This window comes from Anomaloglossus baeobatrachus, chromosome 1 (genome assembly GCF_048569485.1).
Source record: "Anomaloglossus baeobatrachus isolate aAnoBae1 chromosome 1, aAnoBae1.hap1, whole genome shotgun sequence".
In the NCBI taxonomy this organism is placed as follows: domain Eukaryota; kingdom Metazoa; phylum Chordata; class Amphibia; order Anura; family Aromobatidae; genus Anomaloglossus; species Anomaloglossus baeobatrachus.
Genome location: NC_134353.1, coordinates 434,060,896 through 434,079,819, shown reverse-complemented (window position 1 = coordinate 434,079,819; position 18,924 = coordinate 434,060,896). Strand labels below are relative to the sequence as shown.

At 43.3% G+C, this 18,924-nt stretch overlaps 1 protein-coding gene across 2 annotated transcripts in view; it reads right to left on the bottom strand.

Moving 5' to 3' along the window:
• The window catches only part of CACNA1S (calcium voltage-gated channel subunit alpha1 S), a 2,360,423-nt gene that overhangs the window by 1,572,281 nt on the left and 769,218 nt on the right, over positions 1-18,924 (bottom strand). For both annotated transcript variants that reach the window (XM_075352638.1, XM_075352639.1), the window contains exon 11: positions 18,703-18,863. In XM_075352638.1, coding sequence (XP_075208753.1) covers positions 18,703-18,863 — 161 coding nt within the window. The remainder of the gene's footprint in view (positions 1-18,702; positions 18,864-18,924) is intronic.

The following is an 18,924-nucleotide window of genomic DNA, read 5'->3' as shown; positions in this document are numbered from 1 at the left end:
CCATCTTGGATGAGGCACAGAGTCTATATAAGACCCTGACGCACGCCGCACGGCGCTCAATCCTCTTGGTTCATGCATGAGAGTAGACGCTCTGTGCACGTTCCTCTAGGCATCTCTCTGTCTATGCTAGGTGAGCGCTACCGGCAGGGTAGCGTTCTTATACCTTACAGCTTCGGCTGCAGTCCGTATCCTTACCTCTTAGGGGAGCGGCCATAGGCAGGTGCCTGAGGCATATGGTCCGGCTGGGCCTTGTGATTCTACTCGTAGGTGGACGTTGCCGCTAGGGTGACGTTCCTTATACTGCGTCTGGCAGTTGTTCGTATCCTCGCACACTAGGGGAGCGAACATAGGTAGGAGCTTTGTGTGGCTTATGCTGCTGTCCGTCTCTTTTGCACCACTAGAAGAGCGGACCTAGGCAGGTGCCATATCTAGTGGTTCGTGTCCTCGCACACTAGTGGAGCGAACGCAGGTAGGAGCTTTGTGCGGCTTACGCTGCTGTTCGTCTCTTTTGCACCACTAGAAAAGCGGACCTAGGCAGGTGCCATATCTAGTTGTTCATGTCCTCGCACACTAGTGGAGCGAACGCAGGTAGGAGCTTTGTGCGGCTTACGCTGCTGTCCGTCTCCTGGCACCACTAGAGGAACGGACCTAGGTAGGTGCCATTTCACACTCACTGCCTTTGTCTCTGTGATTATTAACAGAGACCATTCCACACACCCTCCAAGTAAGGGAGGAATTGCCTTATTTACTAATTATATTCCTCTGTGAGTTTAACAGAGGTATTGCACTCTGCCATAGTCTGCAGCAGAGTCTTTGCACGGTGGACCCTGACTGTCTGATACTCCTTTAGGTTTTATTATCAGACAGCCCCCTGTAACACATGCTCAGACAAAACACTTGCAGCAGGACAAGCTAGCACTTCCAAAGTGTATAAGGTGAGGTCTGGCCAAGTGTTGAGCTTGGAAACCCAATAGTTAAAGGGAAAGTAGACTCTGAAAGCACGCTGATGCGGTCACCTACATAGTCCCTCACCATCTTGCTTAACTGTTCCCTCCTTGTCATAGTTCCCCCAACCGTTATCTGATTCGCAGCTGACGGTTTGTGATAAATGGACCAGTTATGGCACATTAGTCCCCCACCTGTGTTGCTCCTACTATGCGTAGCCCTCTCTTGTAATTTTTTTGCGTGAGATGATATGCTACCTCTGACACCAGCATGATCTGAGTGTAATCGTTTCATCAACTGCTCCACTACAGCCCTCTAGAATGTTTCCGTAATACAATCTTTATTTGCCTCAACAAGTAGCGAAGCAAATCTTTCTTTGTAGCGTGGGTCAAGGAAGGTACATAACCATTATTTGTTGTCTGCCAAAATGTGGACTAGCCAACAGTCATGAAAAAGGCAGTGCGACATGAACTGTGCCATGTGTCCAAGACTCCGAACTGGAAACCTTTGTGTGTCACTGCTAAGAATACATTCTGTCTCCCTAAACCTCCTCTCCTCCTCAGTTTCTCTCTCCTCTTCCTGCTTCTACTCAGGCCATCCATGCTGGACAGCCCTGAAGCTCGGGTTGTCAATCCCTTGGTTACCAACATCAAAGCATTCCTGTTCTTCATCATCTTCCTTATCCTCATCCTCATGATGCTGAGCAAAGGTGGCCTGAGCTTGTTGGCCGAGGTTGTGTGGATTACTAGCAACCATTGTGAAGTCTGGATCCACAGACAACTCGAGTACATGAACACTTTGGTCAGTCAGACCATCCAGAGAGCGTTTCAATAAAAAAATCAGTGGAATGGTAATGCTGATAACAGCATCCTCACTGCTCGCAATGTTGGTACAGTAATCAAAATTCTCCAAGACCTGACAAATGTCTGCAATCCACACCCACTTGGCAGTACTTATGTCTGGCAGCTGCGTCTGACAGACATGTTCCAGCTGGAATTGGGATACTGCCCACTGCTGCTCATGGATCCTGACCGACATATGATAGGTTTAATTCCATCTCGTAGGGAGGTCACATATTAGTCTGTGTACGAGGTAAGTGTAAGCACTGCTGCAGCACTGCCAGGCCAGCAAAAGAGAGAGATGACTTGCGGAAATGGGCGCTAATACGTCATACCTAAGTATGGTAAGATAAGTAGGTCTGGTATCCCAGAGTATTTCTTCAGAAAGTGCTGAACTACTAAATTTACAACATGGGCCATGCAAGGAACGTGTAGAAGCTCTCCAAGCTTTAAAGCCGCCACCAGATTACGACCATTATCGCACACTACCATCCCTGGACAAAGGTCCAATGGCTCAAGCCACTCATCTGTTTGCTCAGTTATTGCTTTCAAAAGCTCTGGTGCCGTGTGCGATTTGTCACCGATACAGATGAGCTTCAGTATAGCGTGTTGCCGTTTAGCCGGGGCAGTGCTGCAGAGATCCCAGCTGGGGAATGATGTCAACAGTTGGACACCGGCGGATGTTGAGGAGGATGCACAGGAGCCAGATGAAGAGTAGGAGAAAGAGGGAGTTGTTGCTGTATAGGAGGCTACTGAAACTGTGATTGAAGTGGGCCCCGCTATTCTGGGTGTGGGAACTATATGGGATGTTGCCAGCTCAGACTCTGTACCTGCCGCCACCAGGTTCACCCAGTGTGCCATCAGTGAGATGTAGCATCCCTGTCCACTTCCGCTTGTCCACATGTCTGTGGTTAAGTGGACCTTCCTTGTTATGGCATTGGTGTGAGCCTGTTTGATGTTTACGGACACGTGATTGTGGAACACGGGGACGGCACAACAAGAAAAATAGTGGCGGTTAGGCACAGAGTACCGATGTTTTAACACCACCAAAAGGTCGCGGAAATCCTCTGTTCCCACAAGCCGATACGGCAACATCTCAATCGCTATCAATCATGCAATGTGAGCAGTTATGGTTTCAGCCCTTGGGTGCATAAAAGGGTATTTTCGCTTCTTTTCAAAGGTCTGTGGTATGGACAACTGAAGGGAACACTGGGACACCAAATCGGATGTGGCCGTTGATGATGGAGTTTGGCCAACATCAGGTTGAGACAAGGAGGCATCAGCGCCACTTTCTTGCACACCAGTTTGGGAAGCAAGCAGCCTAGGGGAAGAGGCAGCGTTTTGAGTCTGGAAATCGTGTTTTTCACCTAGAGCTGTCAACCACCTAGTGGTGTGCTTGGATAACATATGGTTTCTCATGCTGGAGGTGCCCAAGCTGGAAGTATTTCTGCCTCTGCTAAGCTTGGTCTGATAGATTTGACAAATGGCAACCGTTTGATCCGAAGGACTCTTTGAAAAAACTCCCACACAATCGCACCACGGACCCTTGGACTCTGAGATGGCTGAGGTGGTGCACGGACCCTTTTACTCTGAGATGGCACACGTGGTGCCCAGACCCTTCTGTTCTGAGATGCCACAGGTGATGGTGTCATGTGCACAGTCGATTGACTTCTAGCAGTGGTCGAATCCCTATGTCTTACAGCCTTTTTGCGGACTATGGGCACATGCTCCTCTGCACTGCTGCTCTCGCAATCTATGCCACCCGTCCATGTTGGATCAGTCACCTCATCATCAACCTGGTCGTCTTCAAATTCCTGAAGGTCAACATCTTCGGTAATGGAGGTTTCAGGTTGACCTGAGGGCAACTGTGTCTCCAACACTTTCACCTGATTGCCCAGCATGTCACGGCCAACAACAAGACTTTCTTCTGGCCTTGGGTGCTCAAAGATCTGTGCATCACTGCACACCATGGCCTCATCTGCGTTGGTGGTGTTGTGCGGTCAGAGGCAAGAAAGGTCAAAGGGTCCCGTAAACAGTTCCTCAGAGTAACCTGCTTTGGTGTCATATGTTTCCTTAGAATACTGATGTTGTGAGGAAGGAGGACCAGGCTGAGGATTTGATGAGCCAGCCTCTCGGCTACTCAAGTGTGTCTGGGTGGACCCTTGGGATTTGCTACTCGACAAGTACTGGAGGCATTTTCTGTTAGCCAACTCATTACCTGTTCGCACTGTTCCGGGCGCAAGAGTGGTTTCCCACGTGGACAAGAAAATTGGGATAGGAAGGCAGAGGTAGATAAAGCAGGAACCTTTTTCTTTGGCTTGATCACACTACTTGGACAACGACCACTGTCACTACCACCTCGTCCACGGCCCTTACCCCCTCTTTATCCCATTATTTTGGTTTGATTATTTGAAGGTGAATACTGTAACATGACCTTTTCTACAGGCAGTGGAACAACACTTATGCCGGCTTGTTAAACTTGTGTTAATAGTTTCTCACGATAGCTGTTTCTGTAAGTCTAAAAAACCAAAAGGTACCTTTATTGGACAAACTACCACTTAGAGGAGTCGACAAAGATGTTGTGAATGTCTTTCAGCCCCAAAAGAAAACAGGGTTTGACAACACTTTTCTTTTAGTATTGGTTTTTTACACTCAGACTGTGCTTAAGTAAGAGCAGGACACTAAGTTCTGTAAGATATGAAGCCCCCAAAATGATGCTAGTTTTCTGATAGGAAGGTACTGGCCTTCAAGCAGAAATAGTGCCACTGACACCAAATATTAATATAAATTGGGTAACACTGAGACTGTGTTTTAATATGAGCAAGCCACTATCTAAGTTCTGTAAGATATGAAGCCCCCCCTGAAGGTACCGGCATCCAGCAGGAGAAGTCTCAGCTCCTGAACCGGCAGCATGTCCAGGCAGCAACAGAGGGAAGTGGGAGCAGGGAGAGGGCCTGGATCACAAAATGGCACCGAGGTCAGAGAGGAGGCGGAGAAAACAAACACAGCCTGCCGGCGTCACATGGAAGCAGCTGCAAAGCTGGCACAGTTTGCTAGACATTCAGAGGAACCTCTGGAGGAGCCCGGTAAGATGGTGGAGGAGAACGGGGAGGAGGAGGAAGATTTGGAGGAGGCTGAAGGAATAAAGGAAGAACCAGGAGAAGAAAAACAGGAGGAGGATTCAGGAGAGCAGCAGGCAGCAGAGGAAATATAGGACAACCCCACTATTAAGGATGTGTTTCAGGTGGTCTCCTTCTGCAAACAGGCCCTCGCAAAATTAACCCAGCAGGTGCTGGGAATACAGGGAGCTACAGCTACTCTCAAAAAAGATCAGAAGAAAACTGATATGAGAACCAGTGCTGTGGAGGAGAGAGTGGGGGCAGTTGAGGATCATATAGTTACACTGCAAAAAGCAGAGAAAAAGTTCCAGCAGCAGATATCTGAGCTGTCCGCAAAAAACGGATGACTTGGAGAACTGTTCCAGGAGGAACAATGTAAGACTAGTTTGCATCCCGGAAAAAGTAGAGGGAAGAAATCCTACTGAATTTATAGAAACGTGGCTTAAAAAAAGATTGGTGCTGATAATCTGACCAAGTTATATGCAATTGAGAGGGCACATAGAGTCCCAAGGCAACTGCAACCACCTCGCAAGGGGCCCCGTATGATGCTGGTGAAACTGCTTAACTACAGGGACCGGGATATTATTCTACACAAGGCACGGGATCTGGAGAACCTGACAATTGATGGACACCCAGTGGCTATATACCCTGACTACTGTGTACCGGTACAGAAGCAAAGAATGCAATTTGCAGGGGTAAAGAGACGACTCCGTGAGCTGGTGGTTAAATATTCCATGATGTTCCCAGAAAAACTTCGAGTAGCAGCACTGGAGAAGGTGCACTTTTTTCTTGATCCAGAGGAGGTCATGAAATGGATAGACATCAATGCAAGGAGGCTGCAAACAACAGGAGAAGGATAGAAGCTGGCTATGAGTGGCACTGCAATTTCGTGATTTTCCTGGACTACAGGACTCGCTACTCATAAGCATTTGCATATGCTAGAGGAGAAGGAGACTTCATAAGCCCATTTTTATGGCAGTGACAGTACACCTTTTTTTTTTTCCTTTCTCTTCCTGGTTATTATTGTTGATCTCTTGCTCCTGTTCCTAAGAGTTAGGCGAGGTTTGCACATTACGACATCGCAAGCCGATGCTGCGATGTCGAGTGCCATAGTACCCTCCCCTGTCGCAGGTACGATATCTTGTGATAGCTGGCGTAGCGAAAATTATCGCTAGGCCAGCTTCACATGCACTCACCTGCCTTGCGACCGTCGCTCTGGCCGGCGACCCGCCTCCTTCCTAAGGGGGCGGGTCGTGCGGCGTCATAGCGACGTCACACGGCAGGCAGCCAGTAGCGGCGGAGGGGCGGAGATGAGCAAGATGTAAACATCCCGCCCACCTCCTCCTTCTCATTGCAGCCGGGAGGCAGGTAGGAGATGTTCCTCGCTCCTGCGGCTTTACATACAGCGATGTGTGCAGCCGCAGGAACGAGGAACAACATCGTACCTGTCGCTGCACCGGCATTATGGAAATGTCGGAGACTACACCGATGATATGATAACGACGCTTTTGCGCTCGTTCATCATATCAAAAAGGTTTTACACACTACGACATTGCAAGTGACGCTGGATGTGCATTACTTTCGATTTGACCCCACCGACATCGCACCTGCGATGTCGTAGTGTGCAAAGCCGCCCTTAGATGGGGCAGAGAGATTTCCTATCACTAAGCTGGACAGTTAAAAGAAAAAGCTTTTGGTACCGTGTTAGCCAGTTGAAAAATGATTGATTGCTCTCAGTGAGAGAAACAAAATTAAAATTTTGTAGTTGTGATACCTTTTAATGGCTAACTAAAATAAAATATGATGTTATAAAGCAAGCTTTCGAGACATCTCAGGTCTCTTCCTCAGGCATGGTATGACAAAATATCTGAAGAAACACAAATATGTACACAAAACAGGGCAGAGCGATGCATAGTAAAAGGACATTTAAATTTAATTATTACTAATTTTAATTTTGTTTCTCTCACTGAGAGCAATCAATCATTAAGCTGGACAATGACAGGAGGAGGATAATAATTTTTTTTTTCTTCTGGCCGTGCGGCGGCAATTGATAAATGCTTAAGTTTTCAAAAATTCATATGTTAGCAGTTTACATTATATGATATATGCAAATGAAAACAAATATGGTGAAGGCGGGAGGTGAGTTAGGAGGTTCTGCTCACTGGGGTGAGACAGGTTTGGTATGAGAGAAAAGGAGGAAGGAGGTTAACCGGTCTGGGGGAGACAGACCTCATTCTCTATAAGGGAGTTAAAGATGTAAATCGGAGGTGGAGGAGTTTTGTTGGGGAGGTTCTAAGGGGCGGGTTAGGGAAGGGAAAGACTCAGCGTACAGAGGGACAGGATGTTTGTTTAAAGATAACCAGTAATTTTAAACATGGGAGAGGAGATTAAAATATTATGTTGGAATGTAAGGGAACTGTCAGATAGAGGTAGAAGAGACGCAATGATAAAATATATGCTAGACCAGAGACCATCAATAATGTGTTTATTGGAGATGCATTTGACGAGCGAAATGACAAATGTACTGAACAAGCGATGGGTTCAAAAGGCATATCACTCTACTTTTTCTACTTATGCTAGAGGGGTCTCTGTGTTGGTCCATAGATCCACCCTATATGAAGAAGTGGAGACATGGATAGACACAGAGGGACAATATGTCATGGTGATCTGTAAGTTGTATGGACAATTATTATGCATTACTGTTATATATGTTCCACCGCCTTATACTAGTGTCAAAATTAGAGAGGTGAGAGAGTGTGGGGGAATTTGCAATTCTTGTTGATCGGTGACTTTAATAATGTCATAAATGTATATTGGGACAGGAGCAGGGAGACGAGGAGGGACGGAGCGACAGAATTTGGTATCTTTATTCAAGAATTGGGGTTGGTAGACGTTTGGAGGATAAGGAATTTAGGGGTGACCTGTTTTTCCTGTCACTGAGCGACCCATGGTACACTTTGCCGTGTAGACCTGGCCTTGGGAAATGAGCCGATGGACTCGGGAATTTCAAATGTTGAATATTTGGCTAGAGTAATATCGGATCATAGTCCAATACTGGTATCTATTAAAAAACGAGGAATAGGGGAGAGGCTAACAAGAGCATGGAAGCTACATCCGGTTTGGGTAAAAAGTATTGACATGGACGGTATAGCCAGTGAGATTCTGGAATATTTTACCCTTAATAGAGGTAGTGCGGATCCATTGGTAGTTTGGGATGCCATGAAGGCATACCTGAGAGGCCTTTTATTTAGAGACATTTGCTGGTGTAAATCTCGTAGTAGACAGGGGGAAATTGATTTCTTAGAGGCCTTGAATTGAGCAGAAGTAGAGATGGTAACACAGCCCACACCAGAGAATAGGCAGAAGCTAAAAGCAGCTCAGGAAGATGTTAATAAGGTGCTATTGGAGAAAGTAGCTAGGAAGCATGCTTTCCAAAAAGAGAACTTTTATGCGGAGGGAGAAAAGGTGGGACATCTGTTGTCGGTGGTGACGGCAGCCCAGAGACAATCATCCTTTGTGCATTGCATTCGCACCACAACGGGAGATATTCTGGACATGTTCGCAGCCTTTTATGAGGATTTATATTCCACTAGAGGGGAGACGAGACAGAGCGACCTAGAGGCTTTCTTAGGTACAATGACATTACCCAAAATTACAGAGACAGAGAAACACAGTCTAGAGGGCCCTATCACACTTGAGGAGATAGAGAGAGCTTTGCATGGCATGGCAAATGAAAAAGCCCTGGGGGTAGATGGTCTGCCGGTGGAGGTATACAAATCTCTGGAAGAATTACTCTTATCCAATTTGCTGAGTGTCTTGGAGGAGGCAAGGGAGAGAGGAGCCTAAAGAGGATAAGGATCCAAAACTTCCTGAATCATACAGGCCCATCTCACGGTTAACGACGGATGTTAAAATTTTGTCCAAAGTACTCTCTAATCGATTAACATAAGTGATATCTACTCCAATCCACCAGGATCAGTCTGGTTTTATGCCTAATAGATCCACGGCAAAATATATACGAAGATTATACCTTAACATGCAACTGCCGGTGGAAAATCCGGGACAGAGAGTAATAGCTTCGTTAGATGCTCATAAAGCATTTGACAGTGTGGAGTGGGGATATCTGTGGGGAGTGCTAAGACATATGGGATTTGGTCCTAATTTTATATCCAGGATACAACTGTTATATGCTAGACCAGTAGCTAAAGTGAGGATTAATGGAATGTTGTCACACACGGTGGATTTACAAAGGGGTACTCGCCAAGGATGTCTGCTCTTGCCTCTCCTTTTTGTTCTGGCAGTGGAGCCACTGGCGGCTACTATATGGCAGAACAGAGACATAAAGGGATTTGTATATGGCCATCTAGAAGAGAAGATAGCCCTCTATGCAGACGACATTCTATTGTTTCTGGGAGACCCAGGGGCATCGTTGAGCTGTGCCATGCAGGTGATCGAGCGGTACGGGGAGATCTCTGGACGTACTATCAATTAGACCAAATCGAATCTGTTTCAGGTGGACGTGGAAGTGGATGGGTCGATCCTGGGTGATGAGGTCAGCAGACTGCGGGTTGTGGACCAGTTTAGATATCTGGGCATTCAGGTATCCATGCCAATTGGGAACTACATTACTATTAATCTAGTCCCTTTGCTGAAGCAACTGCGAAGTAAGATAACTGCTTGGAATAAGCTTTATTTATCAGTAATAGGACAGATTAATCTTATTAAAATGGTGCTTATGCCCAAGATACTCTATGTGTTGCACAATTCTCCTGTTTAGATCCCTCAGAGTCACTTTAAGGAGATTGATTCCATGTTCCGTGCTCTATTATGAAAGGAACAAACAAGTCAGACTTAAACTCGAGACGTTACAGAGACCGAAGGATGAGGGGGGACTAGCACTACCCAATCCGGGAATATATTATCTGGCAGCTCAGAGTCAACATTTCAGGGGATGGGCAGATTTAGGGGTGGTGGACCCAGCATCCAAACTGTTAGGGCATGTATTGCATCAGAAACCATTAGTGTTCGGGCTGGAGGATCGTTTGGGAGAGTAGGAAAAACGAGCCCTACACTTAGCTTGATGAATAGAATCTGGAGGAAGATCAAGCAAATAAGAGGTATTACAGCAATAACTGAATTCTCTCCATTGTGGGACAATGAAAACTGCTCTGAGATATACAAGATAGGCAAAATTAAGGAATGGGCACGTAAAGGTATATGGTATATGGGGCAAATTCTTAGCCAGGGACGTCTGAAATCGTTTACACAAATACAGGATGAGTTTGGGATATCCCCACTTGGGTGGTACCAGTATAAACGGTTGGCGCATGCAGTGGTGGCTCAGGGGGTTAAGCAATCATTGCTGGTACAGGCAGACCTAGTACTGAAATATGTGTGTAGTAGTGGACCCACAAGAGGAATCATATCTACTATATATAGGGACCTACTGCATACATATTTGCTTGATCAACCTGTAAACACTAGGACTAAATGGGAGGCAGAGATAGACGGGATCACTGATGAGGTATGGGATAGTGTTTTGGAATACATACCTAAATTATCAATGAGTGGACCAGCAAGATTATCCCACCTCTACGTGGTGCATAGGGCATATAGATCCCCGCTAATTATGTGTAATATGGGATTGAGGAGTAACTCCGACTGTCCTAGATGTAATGGAGAAGGTGCCGGCATTTTTCACATGATGTGGATGTGCCCCAGGTTGGCACCCTTTTGGATAACTGTTCTTAATAGAATAGAAGGAGCCTATAGATGTAAACTTTGCAGACAACCCCTGGTATGTCTTCTAGGTTACGTGGAGGAAATTAGAGTAGACAACAATTTTAAAATAGTGATAGCCAGACTGCTGTATGCGGCAAGGAAGGTAATTGCCAAGCACTGGATGCAGGGGGACCCACCGACTAGAGGGGAATTTGTCGCATATGTTAATCATATTGTTCGAATGGAGAGACGCATATATGGGAAAAGGAAACAACATGCACTTTTTGATAGACTGTGGAATCCATGGTTGAAATATGGATAAATATTAGAGTTGGGAGATGTTGGACTATGGGCAGACATAGTTAGTTCTATACATTCCAATATATGCTATTGAAGGGTTAAAATGTAAAATCTTTGATATTGATATGGGTAATATGTACGCTGAGGGGGGAGCGGGAGGGGTTGTTGGGGAGGGAAAGTTTATAGTTCTGTTCATTATTGCTGAAAATATATCAAATGTTTTGTATACTTGGTGAAAAATAAAAATTTATCTGATTAAAAAAAAGATATGAAGCCCCCAAAATTACACTAGGTTGCTGATAGGAAGGTATTGGCCTTGAGGCAGAAGTAGTGCCACTGACACCAAGTATTAATAACAATTGGGTAACACTGAGACTGTGTGCTGGTTGCAGCAGGCCACTACATAAGTTCTGTAAGATATGAAGCCCCCAAAATTATATTAGGTTGCTGATAGGAAGGTACTGGCCTTCAGGCAAGAATAGTGGCACTGACACCGAGTATTAATAAAAATTTTGTAACACTGAGACTGTGTGTTAGTTGCAGCAAGCCACTATCTAAGTTCTGTAAGATATGAAGCCACCACCATGATGCTATATATTATGGTATTTGGCTTCAGGCAGAACTACAGGCTGTGACAACAATTTTATTTTATTTTTTTTAGCTGTTGGGTACTATGAAGTTTATGTACGCTATGAAGCCAACACAAGGTCGGTGAGCTGGTATGAATTGAGATGGTCGCTGACAGGCACTATACTACACCTGAACCCATTGTTTTGATAATTTTGGGACCTTTTTTTGCAAGTTGTAATACCTATAAAAGAAACAAGGGATGTAGCAGTGCTGATATTCTTTATTATTAGTAGCAGATGTCAGGAGGACAGCTTTAAATCTCTCCCTGCCTGTGAATAAGCTCTCCCTATATCACACACTGCAGTAACAGACCGTATGCACCACTGATAAGAGGATTTTTTTCCACCGGTTTAAAACAGGAACGGCTCTCATCTAACTAAGCAATGCACTAACACTGGCCCTATACCTGGGTCTACGATTTACACAGCTGGTAGAACAGTGGACACTGTGTTCAGCCCTTACAAGGACTATTTTGGATTGTGCAGCAGGAACACTATCTCATAGAACACGCACTGCACTGTCCCTATACTTGTTTCTATGATTTACACAGCTGCTAGCAGCTAGTGGACACTGTGTTCAGCCTCACAAGGACTATTATTAGTTTGCTGTATAAACGCTGTATAAACGCTGTCTCGCACACAGTACAGTCTAGCTACACTGGCAGCACAGGCATTAATGCGTGCACAAAATGGCGGCTGCCTTATATAGCCCCAATGACGCTGTGCGGCCAAGCCAATCACAGTAAGACCACAACAAAGATGGCTGCGACGTTACTGTGAGGGCAAGCAATGTCAGATGTGTTCATTGGCTGGAAAAAGGCGCCATGAAGTCCAGAAATAAAAATGAAAGTATAGGAGCGAATACCATATTAGTCATCGGATACCGAATACCTCAACTACTCCATTATCTGCCGGATACCGAATAGTGGCAAATACATTTGTTCATCCCTAGTAATAATAGGTGCAGGGCAGGAGGCATCTTTACCTGCATCCTGGACAGGGGATTGGTAAGCACGTAGCACCCTATATACTTTCTTCCTCCTTCTCCACCTGGTCCACATGCAAGCTTTCCATTGTGAGCATGGAGCGTTTGAGTAGACACAGAAGCAGGATGATTATGGTGATTATGGCATCATCAGTCTCTTGGTTAATTCCTCAAACTTTTGTAGAACCAAACAGACGTCCGACATCTACGCTCACTCATCATCGGTTCTTATGTGAAGAAGCTGACCAGAACACAGACGGGCATGTTATAGCTGGTATTGTAAAGTGCTGTGGAATATATTTGGTGCTATATAAATAAAAATTAAATTATGCATGAGTTAGGGCCCTCTCAAATTTATGGTAGAGAGCTACCTGTGGGCCCTCCCAAATGTATGAGAGGGCCCTCCCAAATTTAAGAGGGAGGGTCCTCCTGAGGGGAGGCCCCCCTACCCCCAAAAAATCCACAAACATCTTGTACACAGTGTGTCTGGAGACTGCATTGCTAACCACTGAGCCCTTGTGCTGTCATACAAAATGTATGAAAGAGGGTCCTCCCAAATGTACAGTCATATGAAAAAGTTTGGGCACCCCTATTAATGTTAACTTTTTTTCTTTATAACAATTTGGGTTTTTGCAACAGCTATTTCAGTTTCATATATCTAATAACTGATGGACTCAGTAATATTTTTGAATTGAAATGAGGTTTATTTTACTAACAGAAAATGTGCAATCTGCATTTAAACTAAATTTGACAGGTGCATAAGTATGGGCACCAACAACATAAAAGTGACATTAATATTTTGTAGATCCTCCTTTTGCAAAAATCACAGCCTCTAGACGCTTTCTGTAGCTTTTAATGAGTTCCTGAATCCTGGATGAAGGTATTTTTGACCATTCCTGTTTACAAAACAATTCCAGTTCAGTTAAGTTTGATGGTCGCTGAGCATGGACAGCCTGCTTCAAATCATCCCAGAGATGTTCAATGATATTCAGGTCTGGGGACTGGGATGGCCATTCCAGAACATTGTAATTGTTCCTCTGCATGAATGCCTGAGTAGATATGGAGCGGTGTTTTGGATCATTGTCTTGCTGAAATATCCATCCCCTGCGTAACTTCAACTTCGTCACTGATTCTTGCACATTATTGTCAAGAATCTGCTGATACTGAGTTAAATCCATGTGACCCTCAACTTTAACAAGATTCCCGATGCCGCCATTGGCCACACAGACCCAAAGCATGATGGAACCTCCACCAAATTTTACTGTGGGTAGCAAATACTTTTCTTGGAATGCCGTGTTTTTTTGCCTCCATGCATAACGCCTTTTTGTATGACCAAACAACTCAATCTTTGTTTCATCAGTCCACAGGACCTTCGTCCAAAATGTTACTGGCTTGTCCAAATGTGCTTTTGCATACGTCAGGCGACTCTTTGTCGCGTGCTTGCAGAAACGGCTTCTTTCGCATCACTCTCCCATACATCTTCTCCTTGTGCAAAGTGCGCTGTATTGTTGACCGATGCACAGTGACACCATCTGCAGCAAGATGATGCTGCAGGTCTTTGGAGTTGGACTGTGGATTGTCCTCGACTGTTCTCACCATTCTTCTTCTCTGTCTTTCTGATATTTTTCTTGGCCTGCCACTTCTAGGCATAACAAGAACTGTACCTGTGTTCTTCCATTTCCTTACTATGTTCCTCACAGTGGAAACTGACAATTTAAATCTCTGAGACAACTTTTTGTATCTTTCCCCTGAACAACTATGTTGAATAATTTTTGTTTTCAGATGATTTGAGAGTTGTTTTGAGGAGTTCATGATGCCACTCTTCATAGGAGATTCAAATAGGAGAACTACTTGCAAGTGGCCACTTTAAATACCTTTTCTCATGATTGGATACACCTGCCTATGAAGTTCAAAGCTCAATGAGGGTACAAAACCAATTTAGTGCTTCAGTAAGTCAGTAAATAGTAGTTAGGAGTGTTCAAAACAAGAAATTGATAAGGGAGCCCATACTTATGCACCTGTCAAATTTAGTTTAAATGCAGATTGCACATTTTCTGTTAGTACAATAAACCTCATTTCAATTCAGAAATATTACTGAGTCCATCATTTAATAGATATACTGTATGAAAATGAAACAGCTGTTTCAAAAACCCAAATTGTTATAAAGAAAAAAGGTTAACATTAATAGGGGTGCCCAAACCTTTTCATATGACTGTATGAGTGAGGGATACCTAATGGCCCTCCCAAAATTAGAGTTGATGATTCTAAGGATATAATGGAGAATGAAGAGGAGGAAGCAAGAAAAAAAAAAAAGATCCACATATGCTGCAGTGTATCCAGAGTTAAGCGGGCTTTACACACTACGATATTGTTAATGAATTATCGTCGGGGTAACGGTGTTTGTGACGCACATCCGGCTTCATTAACGATATCGTAGTGTGTGACACCTATGTGCGACCTTAAATGATTGCAAAAGCAGCCAAAATCGTTTGCCGCGGAGAGGTTGTCCTGAAACAAAAAAATCGCTTTCTGTTTATTAACGATGTTGTTCCTCATTCCTGCGGCAGCACACATCGCTGTGTGTGACACCACAGGAGCGACGAACATCTCCTTACCTGCCTCCACCGGCAATGCAGAAGGAAGGAGGTGAGCGGGATGTTACATCCCGCTCATCTCTCCCCTCCGCTTCTATTGGACGCCTGCCGTGTGACATCGCTGTGACGAAGCACGAACCGCCCCCTTTCAAAGGAGGCGGTTCGCTGGCCAGAGCGACGTCGCAGAGCAGGTATGTGCGTTTGATGCTGCCGTAGTGATAATGTTCGCTACGGTAGCGATCAGACAATATCGCACGTACGACGGGGACGGGTGCTATCGCGCTCGACATCGCTAACCGATGCTAGCGATGTCGCAGTGTGTAAAGCCCGCTGTAGTGTAGGGGAGCTTATGTCATTGAAGGGAGAGATTTTTGGTCTGCATTTTTAGACCTGCTGGTACAATAACACTGCTCAATGCAATTTTTCTGGCAAAAGGTTTCAAAACATATTTTAAGTCAATTTTGCCTGCTGATTCTGAAAATGAACTCTGTTTTTGGCTATCACATCAGGATTTCGAGATATTTTCATTTTTTGATGAAAATTACTCATCGAATGTTTTATGATAAAAACACATGATTTTAGGTACTACATTTTGTATATTTTTAATCAAGGAATAACAAAGATTACAAAGTCTATGTATAGCAAATCAAATATACTTAAAGAATTAAACAATAAAATATAAAAACACATATATATGGCACACAGATGAATGGCAAATGGCAGTTATTTGAACTTTCTTTTCTTGGCTGATCTGTGATGTACAGCTTCTGGGTTGTCTCTCATCAAGCTCCAGCAATTGTCAGTCATCATATGCGAGTCCCACCGGCCTTGATACCATTCTTCCATAGTTTTAATGTCCTGATTAAAATGCTCCCCTTGTTCCTCGCTCACATCCCCAAGGTTCTCTGGAGAAAAGTCCAAATGGCTGTGTAAATAGTGAATCTTGATACTCATTTTACATCCAAGATTTCGCAGACTCATTAGTAGCTCTTCCACAATCTCTTCATAATTGTCTGCTTTCTTATACCCTAGAAAATTTTGCACCACATTACAAAATGCATTCCAAGCTCTTTCTTCTGTCTCATTCATTGATGTGATAAAATTTGGGTCTCTCATAAGTGTTCTTATTTGAGGTCCATCAAATATTCCAGCCTTTTACTTCTCTTCACTAAGACCAGGAAAAGTTGAACATATATAGTCAAAGCATTCTCCACTGTGATTGAGAGCTTTGACAAACTGCTTCATCAATCCACGTTTTATGTGCAAGGGAGAAAAGACAATGTTCTTCCTACCCACTAAAGGATCATGGATGACATTCTTATCGCCAGATGGTAAACTCTGTCGCTGAGGCCATTCAGTTTTCACCCAATGCTCTGCTGTAGCTCTACTGTCCCAGTAGCACAGAAAACAAGCGTGTTTCTTGTATTTTCCTTGAAAGACCTAAAAGAAAGTTAACCATTTTCAAATCAGCACAAATTAACCACAGATGAACATTATATTGTAACCTCTTTAGAACAATCTTGATGTTTTTATATTCTTCTTTAAGTTTTACAGAATGACCTATTGGTACAGAGCCATACTTATTTCCATTGTGTAACACAACACATTTTAAACTTCTTTTGGAACTATGAATAAAAAGCCTTCAATCCCTTGAATCATATGCTGGAAGTCCCATGAAGAGAAGTAGCCCTTCAACATCAGTACAATAGACAAGCTGGCCATCTGAATGGAAGCACTTACGCAGTTCTGCTTCCCTGTTACGATAAAATGAGACACTTGTTTTGGGTTTCAACATTCTATTCTCTTGTAGTCTTGAAGCCAATAGTTCAGCAGACTCTATTGATAGATAAAGATCTCTAACCAGATCATTCAAAGCAGACTGAGTAAACAGAATTGGTTTGTCACAATCTTCATTACATGGCGGAAAAATATCTGTCTTATTCATCAGTATAAAAATGTGAGGAGAGATCTCTGTCAACGTTTTCTTGAAGCGCAGTATATTTTGGAACAGGTATGTCTTCACTATGGGCAACTGGTCGAATAGCTGAAGGGATACTTGGGTATTGCAAATATTGCTTGTTTTGCTTATTGAAACCTTTTACATCAACAAAGCAGAAATAGCAGTCTTCTAAATGATTGCTTGGTACTCTCCAAACCATAGGAACTCCAAACTGAAGTCTAGCATTCTTTCCTTGAGACCATGATCTCAAGCTCTCAATACAGGTTTTGCATACTTTGTGAGGAGCCCAATGCTTGTCTTGGTCTCCAAGTATTACTTTGAAGTACGCAAAATACACCCTCTTAACAAAGTCAGTAATGTTGCGCCTCTGAGTCTTCACAGTAAAGTTTCCACAGATGTAACAAAAAATATTTGGATCATTTGAGCACTGTCTTCTGCGAGATGTAGAGGCCATTGTTAGATCAGCAAAACATCCTGCAGAGAAATACAAGATAAAAGTTGTTAGCTACCTGAGTTGTTCATTGAATTTTGTTCAAAGAAAACAAAGATATTCTCACATTTATTGGGAGACTAAATGAAAACTAAATTTACGTTAGTGAACCATATAACTTTTGATACACTACTCATATTTTTCATGGAATTCATGAAAATGGGATATATACCTATAGCTCAAAAACGTGATGTGATAGAGAAATTATAAGATCAGATTTGAATTCAGCACCCTCAAATTAGTCTAAAACTGTTCTTAAAGTTCATGCCAGAATTTTTTTTTTTTGTAGACCAGTGTAATCAAACAGTCCTAATTACAATCTAATCAAGCGTGGATACAGCCACTCATAAATTAAACAGGAGGTGTCTTACCATGTCACACACCACATGCCAGGTAAGGTAGTAAAATGTTACAATTACATTTCCGGGTAAACTTTTTTTCAGTATTATAAGCAATGAGAAAACAAAAGCAAAATCGCTACTTGTAAACATAGGCTAAAGGGGGATTTTTTTTATCTCATTTTCATTTGCCTTATATACAAGTCATTTTACAGGAAAGAGTGTTTCTGAACATTTTTTCCTGTAAAATACAATTTAGATTGGGTTTTGTAGCTTTTATTGTCACTCTGCAAAAGCGGCCTAATACTCTGACATTATTCCCAGAAACCAACTGTGAGTCAGAAATGAATCCAAGTATTTTCCCCATGCTGTTTTCTTTCGGTTTCAGCACTTTTCCATCCATTGCAGCATTTTTACAGCCCTCCCAAATCTACTTTCAAGGTCCTCCGGAAAAATTTTCCAGTTTCCCATTGACTTGAATTAGGTTAGTTATTCAGTAAGAACACACGTATAGTAGACATTATTCAGCAGAAATAATCTGATCCAGAATATTTTACTATCCTCCCATTACCAATTATGTGACTTCTTTTAGGTATTGAGCATGTTGCCATTTATGCTGTAACATATCCTAGTAAAGCAGAATGCTCTAGCATATGTTATAAAAAGGGCATATTATTAACAGTGTACATAAATACGATTTTAAATATTTTTTACAATCGGCTGGAAACTAAAGACACTTTTTAAAATATTACAATTTGTGAAATAGATAAAATAGTACTTACCTTGGGCTGCTGTAAGTGCAGTTGGTTGATTGTGATGTTCCGTTGCAATGGTGATAGTGTTTACAAGAATAATGATGATAACAAGCCAGTAAAAGAATCTAGATTTCACAAGATCACGACTTTTTCGTCGAAGTAGGCGATGCCACTGGCGCCACTGACGACTACATACAAACGTAAAGACATGATTTACATATAGTATATAAGTTTATAATTTTGAATTGC